The following is a 9,262-nucleotide window of genomic DNA, read 5'->3' on the forward strand; positions in this document are numbered from 1 at the left end:
GGACTTCCCTCTGCTATTAATAAGGGATGCCGTTCAATGTGTTGTCCCACTGAGTCAGGGGGATCAACATCTCCAACACTAACAGAGATCAGCAACTGTGGAGAGAGAGGGAACGAGAGGAGAGATCAGAATCTGGGAAGAAAGAACATAGAACAACACAGCACACGAACAGGCCCGTTGGCCCTCCAATCCAGCAGCAATGGATTGGAATGTTCCAACAATGGATCAGAATCTGGGAACAATGGATTGGAATGTCCCAACAATGGATCAGAATCTGGGAACAATGGATTGGAATGTTTCAACCAAGGATCAGAATCTGGGAACAATGGATTGGAATGTTTCAACCAAGGATAAGAGTTTATTCCTGTGGATTTCTGGGCTTACTACAAATGATTTATGGATAACATTAGCTGATCGGATTGAATATCTACTGAAGATGATTCAATGTTTTTACTATCCCCTCCTGGCTATTATTGGTGTTCCGGGTAAGTACCTGGCAGGAATTGTACCGGCCCAACCACCACAGGAATCGGAGCAGGTGAGGGTCGGAGCACGGGAGGGTCTGTTGAACACAGGTGGGATTCTGCAGCTTCAGGAAGAGTGAGGCTGTGCCCAGTTCCTAATTGTAGAAAGGCTGTTTAACTGTATTGATTTTCTTGTTATTTACTGTACTCGGTTTGCTGCTCTTGTTGTTTCTGTTGAATTTCTGGATCCAGTTATTAATTCTTTCAGCCACTGACAATTGTCTCAGGACCTATGGGCTCGGATGCCTTCTGTATGGTGTGACTTTCTATAGATATGTTACATCAAACGCTGTTCCATCGTGGATAAAAGATTGATACAGAATCCTTTCTACACTCTCCTTATAACACTAGTTCACTACTAATCACCCTCTCAGTGACAAGGCCACAGAACCCATTTTATTGGTCATATGTGCACAGCAAGATCTCACAGAGAGAGAATATATTTTGTAAAGTTTCAAGTTTCTTCCTTCGTGTGAACATGAACAATGAACATGAGCAATGAAGTTACCGTTAAAGCCCTGAGGCACGACACTCCTGTGCCTGTTCATGTACACTGAGGGAAAATCTAGCCTGGCCAATGCAAGTAACCTGTATAACGTTCAGAGTGTGGGAGGAAACTGGAGCATTTGGAGGAAACCCAGGCAGGGAGAATGTGCAAACTCTGCACACACAGTACCCAAGCCTGAAATTAAATCAGGGCCCTGGTGCTGTGAGGCAACGAGGCTGCCCCCCTGTGCCCCCACCAACTCTCTTAGATTCACAGGAAAACAAACAAACAGACACATCCAAACACACTTATAAAATACACACATTTGCTGACAGAAGCAATCAGATTTAAGCACTTACTCCCATTCACACACATATTCAAGAACCAAACTTGCTGTAACACTCCAGAACAACGCACACTTAGGAATACACATACAGTGCTCCCTTCCTCTCTATCTCTCTCACACACACTCACAAACTCTCTATCTCTCTCACACACTCACAAACTCTCTGTCTCTGTCACACACACTCACAAACTCTCTGTCTCTGTCACACACACTCACAAACTCTCTGTCTCTGTCACACACACTCACAAACTCTCTGTCTCTGTCACACACACTCACAAACTCTCTATCTCTCTCACACACACTCACAAACTCTCTATCTCTCTCACACACACTCACAAACACACACACAAATGGGGGGAGGATGAGTTTACAGATACTCTTTGCCCACTGATGGCAGGGTGAGAATTAAAACCTCATGACAGCCTCAAACTCAGGGGCACGCTCGATTTCTCACCTCTTGTGAGCTCACTGGCAACGAGTAAGCGGTGGATTCAGTCTCCCACCCATTTCTGGCAAGAGGCTGAATAAATTATTTAAATTTATTTTAAAACAAATTAAAATAAAATTGGTGAACCCAGGATGCAATTGTGGGGCACACTTACCTTTCCAGCCTCATCGGGAGAGGTTGTGTCGGGTGAGCAAACAACAGGCCCCCATGTACCAGGACAAGTCATGAGGATCTCACCAGAAGGCCACTGGGGACACCTGGAAAGGTCGCTGGCAAAGGTGGCACTGTCCACTGGAGAGGACTGGGGGTGGGGCCTGGAGGGGCGGGGCCTGGGGGTGGGGCCTGGAGGGGTGGGGCCTGGGGGTGGGGCCTGGAGGGGTGGGGCCTGGAGGGGTGGGACATGGAGGGGCGGGGCCTGAAGGGGCAGGACATGGAGGGGCGGGGCCTGGGGGTGGGGCCTGGAGGGGCGGGGCCTGGGGGTGGGGCCTGGAGGGGTGGGGCCTGGGGGTGGGGCCTGGAGGGGCGGGACATGGAGGGGCGGGGCCTGAAGGGGCGGGACATGGAGGGGCGGGGCCTGAAGGGGCGGGACATGGAGGGGCGGGGCCTGAAGGCAGCTTGGGGAGAAGGCCGTTCTGGGAGAGAGGACGGCCCAACGTTATTTTGCACAGGATTGGTGGTGGGGTAGGTGGGGTGGGGTAGGTGGGGTAGGGGGGCTGCCCTGCCCCTGCCCCTCTGCATGCCATCAGAGGAGTAGGGAGTACAGTCCCATTGCCAAATAGCACGTGATTTTTGAGGGCGTAGGGGGTCTGCCTTCCACCTTACACACGGTTTGTGGGGTAGGTTAGTCCCTGATGTCACTCTGAACATAGTTGCTGGAGGACTTAAAGGTCCTGTTGCCCCTCTGCACACGATCAGTGTGGTGAGGGGCCCTCACTGTCTCCCTGCATGGACAGTGGGGTAGGGAGGGGGTCTCACTGTCTCTCTGTATACACAGTGGGGTAGGGAGGGGGTCTCGCTGTCTCTCTGTATACACAGTGGGGTAGGGAGGGGGTCTCACTGTCTCTCTGTATACACAGTGGGGTAGGGAGGGGGGCTCGCTGTCTCTCTGTATACACAGTGGGGTAGGGAGGGGGTCTCGCTGTCTCTGTATACACAGTGGGGTAGGGAGGGGGTCTCGCTGCCTCTCTGTATACACAGTGGGGTAGGGAGGGGGTCTCGCTGCCTCTCTGTATACACAGTGGGGTAGGGAGGGGGTCTCGCTGCCTCTCTGTATACACAGTGGGGTAGGGAGGGGGTCTCGCTGCCTCTCTGTATACACAGTGGGGTAGGGAGGGGGTCTCACTGTCTCTCTGTATACACAGTGGGGTAGGGGGGGGTCTCGCTGCCTCTCTGTATACACAGTGGGATAGGGAGGGGGTCTCGCGGCCTCTCTGTATACACAGTGGGGTAGGGAGGGGGTCTCGCTGCCTCTCTGCATGGACAGTAGGGTAGGGAGGGGGGCTTGCTGCCTCGCTGCATCCATACCAGGATAGGGAGGGGTGACCTACAGTCACTCCACATGCAATTTGTATGGGGGAAGGGGTAAGTGATTGGTCCGGGTGGTGGGGGGGGTGGCACTGTATCCATTTGGGGTCGCCTCACGAAGAGTTGCTGCCTCCCCCAGACTATCTGAGGCAGCTGTTATGTTGAAGCTAGCTGCAGCAGCAGAGGGCTAACAAATGTCTCACAAACCAGGCAGCATCCTGGTGAATCTCCTCTCCACCATCTCCAGTACAATTCCATCATTCCTGTAGTGTGATGACAAGACCAACAGACAGTACTCTTAAGAACATAAGAAATAGGAGCAGGAGTAGGCCATCTAGCCCTTCGAGCCTGCCCCGCCATTCAATAAGATCATGGATGATCTGTCGTGGTTCAGTTCCACTTTCCCGCCCTCTCCCCATAACCCTCGCTTATCAAAAACCCATCAACCCGCGTCTTAAAAATATTTAGCGAGGCAGCCTCCACCACTTCAACGGGCAGAGAATTCCAGAGATTCACCACCCTTTGAGTGAAGAAGTTCCTCCTCAACTCCGTTCTAAACCGCCCCCCCCCCCCTTTATCTTGAGGCTGTGCCCCCTAGTCCTACTGTCCTTTCTGAGCGGGAAGAGCCTCTCCACCCCTATCCTATCCATCCCATTCATCATCTTATACGTCTCAATGAGATCTCCCCTCATTCCTCTAAACTCTAACGAGTACAAGCCTTGTTTATTCAGCCTCCCCTCATAGTTCAACCCCCTCAACTCCGGAATCAGCCTAGTAAACCTCCTCTGCACTCCCTCCAAGGCCAAAATATCTTTGCGCAGGTGCGGCGACCAAAACTGCACACACTACTCCAGCTGCGGCCTCCCCAATGCCCTATACAGCTGCAGCAAGACCTCCCTACTTTTATATTCAATCCCCCTCGCTATGAAGGCCAGCATCCCATTCGCCTTCCTGACCACCTGCTGCACCTGCAAGCTGGGTTTTTGCGACTCATGCACAAGGACCCCGAGGTCCCTCTGCACTGTTGCCTGCTGCAGTTTTTCGCCACGTAAGTAATAGTCCTTCCTACCATTATTCCTACCAAAGTGGACCACCTCGCACTTGCCAACATTAAATTCCATTTGCCAGTTCCTGGCCCATTCGCCCAGCCTATCTAGATCCTTCTGCAGAATCTCCACACCCTCCGCACAATTTGCCGTTCCACGAATCTTGGTGTCATCAGCAAATTTTGACACTCTACACTCGGTTCCCTCCTCCAGATCATCTATATAAATGGTAAATAGCTGAGGCCCCAGCACCAACCCCTGGGGCACCCCACTAGTCACCAACCGCCAATCCGAATAGCACCCGTTGACCCCCACTCTCTGCCTCCTATTTCACAACCAATCTTCTATCCACGCTAACACCCTACCCCCAACTCCATGCCCCCTGACCTTCTGCAATAACCTCCTGTGAGGTACCTTGTCAAACGCCTTCTGAAAATCAAGAAAGATCTTGGGTTCATGTCGCACTATCTGTAACCCCCGTGACTTGCCTGGGTTTGCAAAACCTCACTTACTGTACTGTCTGGAGACAATACACATCTCTTTAAACTGTGATCAGTGCTCCTACCACTCACATTGTCGGCCACTTCAGGTCTTGAACAGCAGGTTAGGTGTAAGGATTCGCATTTTAATCAGTAATCTCTAAACTGTCTGTGCTTTATATGCTCTGTCTGAGGCCAGAACTCTCCATTCACCTGACGAAGAGGCTGTCCCCTCGAAAGCTAGTGAGAATATTATCAAATAAATAGGTTGGACTAAAACCTGGTGTTGTCAGACTTTTTACTGTCCCATCTGCTATCACATTCTTGTCCCTATATGGAAGTTGTCAAAAGCTTTTATCATTCCCATGTAGACAACATCCATACACTTCCCTCATTGACTTACACAGTCGCCTCATCAATATATTCCAGCAGATTGTTTTACATGATCTCCCCCTGACAAAGCCATGCTGACTATTGTTCATAAATCCTTACCACTGAAGTGGAGATAAATTTTTTGCAAACATTTCTGTTCCACAGATATGGTGATGATGGGTGTGATTTTGGATGTCTCCAGGACACCTTATAGGATGGCAGCATGGCACAGTGATTAGCACTGCTGCCTCACAGCATCAGGGACACCGGTTCAATCCCCGGGATCCCAGCGAAGCTTTGTTTTTATTTTGAAAACAGTTCAATTCTCATGTATTGCCTGTTGGGATTTTTCCTCTTACAAGAACATGTAGTGTTTTTTTTTGCAAGGATCCACTTTGAGAAGGTCCAGTTTCTCACACCCCCCAGTGTCCACTTTGAGCCTTGTAAATTCATTCTGTAAATCACCAACCTCCATAAGGCCATTGGTAAGGCCAGGCACATTGTGCTAATGTTCCAATTTGAGATGTGTAAGACTGATCTGTTCAGATTTGATTTGGATTGATCTGATTTATGATATTAGTCTACAGTGAAAAGTACTGCTTCTTGAACGCTATACAGACAAAGCATACGTACATAGTGAAGGAGAGAGTTTTAAATGTAATATTGCAATCACAGCTAGGGTGTAGAAAAAGATCATCTTAACGCGATGGAGGTCCATTCAAACGTTTGATGGCAGCAGAGAAGAAGTTGGAGAAGAAGAAGATTTCTTTTGATCATCTCAGAAAGTAGAGGAGTTTGTCGGCTTTCTTAACTATAGTATCGGAAATGGGTGGAGGGGGTGCAGATCAAGGACATGTTGTTGATGAGCTGGACTCCTAAAGATTTGAAGCTCTTGCTCCTTCATCCCCACAGGCATTCTGGGTCACTGTTTGGCTGTAGTTTTTGTTTCACCGATCAGTGGATATCCAGACCATGCTCCAACATGGACAGGTCAAAGGCCAGCAAATGGATAATGTCCCTGGGGTTGCGTTCGCAGATGAATCTGTGTATCAGGGTCCACTGGCTCACTTGAACTCTTCCTTCAGAGGTCGGAGGTATTTTAGACCTGTAATTGAATTTTCAAGAGCAGTGTTAGTGACTGTGAAGCTGTGAGAGTGTATTTTTAGGAGTGTGGGGGTGACTGTAGAAGGGGGGAGGGGCAAGAGTGCTTGGAGCCTGCAGGAGGGGTCGCAGCTGCCCATCTCAAAGGGTTAGGGACTAGGGGTGAGGAGAGGTAGGTGAACTGTAGCGCGTATCAACTGTAGTGGATCCATGCAATCTGGGAGGCATTAATTGATTCATGCTCTAACTGATCTTTTGATGCATTTCGCAATATTGGATATCAGAGTCAAGACACAGTAGTCACTAAGGCAGTCTTCTTGGCTTTGCTTTGGAACCGGCTTTTGTTTGATTGTTTTCTTTCCTGGTGCATTGATTAGCAACCTTCCTGCTGAGAGAGGACTCACTGAGCTTCAGTTAGACAGCAGCTAATGCACTGGGTGCTATGAACAGTAACTATTCACCTGCAGCTTTCTCCCACTGTTGAAAGTAAAACCTGATACCTGTGTTCAGTGCCAATCGAGCGTGAGATTACTGTCTCTTCCTGTGATGTGCTAACGGTGGCCACGATGCTCTAATCTCCCCTCCAGGGTACAGTCCTGGGTAAATATAATAGACATTCTGATCTGCCGAGGCATCAGGGTCTCCCTCTGTGAGTATTGTCCAGAGGAGAGGGTGAACCAGCTCTGTTTGGTACCAGCTCTGCTGCAGGGGTGGTCAGTGAGCTGCCTGAGAGACAACAGGACCCCAGTCCAGATATACTCTCAGTGTTTGCTCCCTCAACTTTATTACCCTCCAAATCTCACACAAGGTAGAGAGGCTATTAGCCTGCAGCGGAGAGAGGATCAATGTTGTGGACTCCCTGGAAAACTTTTTAGGTTAGTGGGTCATTGTTGTTTTTTTTTAACTGGTCGGCGCAACATCGTGGGCCGAAGGGCCTGTTCTGCGCTGTAATGTTCTATGTTCTATGTTCTAACTCTCTCCCAAATGTATACCATTGCGTTGCTACCATTGAGCAGCATGGTGGCACAGCGGTTATCACTGCTGACTCAGGAACTGGGTTCAATTCCAGGCTTGGGTCACTGTCTGTGTAGAGTTTGGACCTTCTCTCCGTGTCTGCATGAGTCTCATCCAGATGTTCCACTTTACTATCACACTGCAAAAGACATGCCACTTTTTAAAAAGAGATTTAAATGACTGTTTTTTTGTGCGTACATTTTTTTAACCCTTTCTCAGTTTAAATGGTAACTTCCTCCCCTGAACCATGTCTCATTGTTTCCCTTTATTTCCATTCCTGACAGTGAACATAATCACAATTGTGACCCTGACGAGAAGAAACTGTGGACTGTCCAAATGTGTCACTCGTTACCTGGTGGCCATGTCAGTGGGGGATCTGCTGGTCGTTATCCTCGACCTGATATTGAGACACATTCCCATTGTTTATCCGCGACAGTTTCATTTCCTGCTATGGGTCCCCTTGTGTAACATCCACGCTGCCCTGCTTTATGCAGCCACTGACTGTTCTGTCTGGTTCACCGTCACTTTCACCTTTGATCGATTTGTGGCCATTTGCTGCCCCAAGCTGAAAAGTAAATATTGCAGTGAGAAAACGGCGACTGTGGTTCTGGGAACAGTGACGGCGCTGAGCTGTTTAAAGAACATTTTCTGGTATTTTATGTTATTAAGTGGATATCAGCTGGTGAACTACCCCTGGTTTTGTGGTTACAAATTGTATGTTGTGCAATATCCAGTCTGGGGAACAGTCGAGTTTCTCCACCACATTCTAACCCCATGTGTCCCATTCGTCCTGATTCTGCTGCTCAATGTTTTCACTGTCAGACACATTCTTGTGAGCAGCAGAGCCCGCAAGAGACTCCGGGCTCACCACAGTGGGAAAGATCCCAGAGACCCAGAGATGGAGAGTCGCAGGAAATCCATCATTTTATTGTTTGTTATTTCAGCGAATTTCATCCTCTTGTGGTCAATATTTATGGTTTATTCTATATGGAATCGGATGTCCTTTATGGGCTATATGTCAGTGTGGTTAGATTTGTTTGTGATGGAATTAGGCTTCATGCTGCAACTGACAAGTTGCTGCACAAATACCGCCATTTATGCTGCGACACAGACTCACTTCAGACAGCAGATCAAAAATCTGCTGAAATATCCCTTTACTGCAATTCTTCATTTCATTAAACCCTGAGAGGAAACTACAACCAATAGGAACCTAACTCTACCTATTGGACATTTAAACTGTAAATAACAAACAGCCTCATTGTGACAGAAAAAGTGACAGATAGGGATGGAGAGAGAGAGAGGGGGAGCAACGATAACAACAGCGAGATTGATAGAGAGATAGAGATTGACAGAGAGAGGAAAGGATACAAGGGCATGAAGAGTGACAGAATTTGAAAGAGTTTCAATAGATTCAGGGGGAAAAAAACAGAAAGACCGAGAGAAAGAGAGAGAGAGACAGAGAGAGAGACAGATGGAAAGGACAGTGACAGAGAGAGACTCCCAAAGAGAGAGAGAGGGGTAGAGGGTGTGGAAAAATGACGAGGGAGATGGAGAGGGAATGAAAAAGGGAGAGAGAGGAATACAGATGGGAGGATGTAATAAAAGAAGGAGAGGAAGACTAAGTGTGGAAAGGAGACAGAAAGGTAGGCAGAGGGAAATAGCAAGAACCAGAGAGAAACAGAGATACAGAGAGATATGGGAGCAAAAGGGAAAGAGTTAGACTGAGCGAGTATAATGGATGCAACAAGATCAAAAGACAGAGTGAAATAGAGAGAGGGAGAAAGACAGACAAATAAATGAAGGGGTGAGAGAGAGAGAGGGAGAGAGGGAGTTTGAACGGGAGGAGGAGAATGAGACTGGGGGGGGGAGGACAGATAGATGAAGAGGGTAGAGATAGGAAGACTGAGGGAGAGGTTGAGTG

The 9,262-nt window shown here is 48.6% G+C and overlaps 1 protein-coding gene across 1 annotated transcript; it reads left to right on the forward strand.

The window, feature by feature from the left end:
• Window positions 1-283: 283 nt before the first annotated feature.
• Window positions 284-8,527, forward strand: LOC145339799 (putative G-protein coupled receptor 139). The gene is made up of 2 exons (XM_080184329.1): window positions 284-485; window positions 7,626-8,527. Exons 1-2 carry the CDS (start codon window positions 284-286, stop codon window positions 8,525-8,527), a joined length of 1,104 nt encoding a protein of 367 aa, XP_080040455.1.
• The last annotated feature ends 735 nt before the right edge of the window (window positions 8,528-9,262 follow it).

Source organism: Carcharhinus amblyrhynchos, unplaced genomic scaffold (assembly GCF_965287045.1).
Source record: "Carcharhinus amblyrhynchos unplaced genomic scaffold, sCarAmb.v2.hapA scaffold_678, whole genome shotgun sequence".
In the NCBI taxonomy this organism is placed as follows: Eukaryota; Metazoa; Chordata; class Chondrichthyes; order Carcharhiniformes; family Carcharhinidae; genus Carcharhinus; species Carcharhinus amblyrhynchos.

Excerpts from the sequence above, each read along its gene's own strand:
- LOC145339799 (XM_080184329.1), top strand. The coding sequence starts at position 284 with ATGGATTGGAATGTTTCAACCAAGGATCAGAATCTGGGAACAATGGAT. Across the intron at positions 486-7,625 it reads GGCTATTATTGGTGTTCCGG|TGAACATAATCACAATTGTG; the intron begins GTAAGTACCTGG and ends CATTCCTGACAG.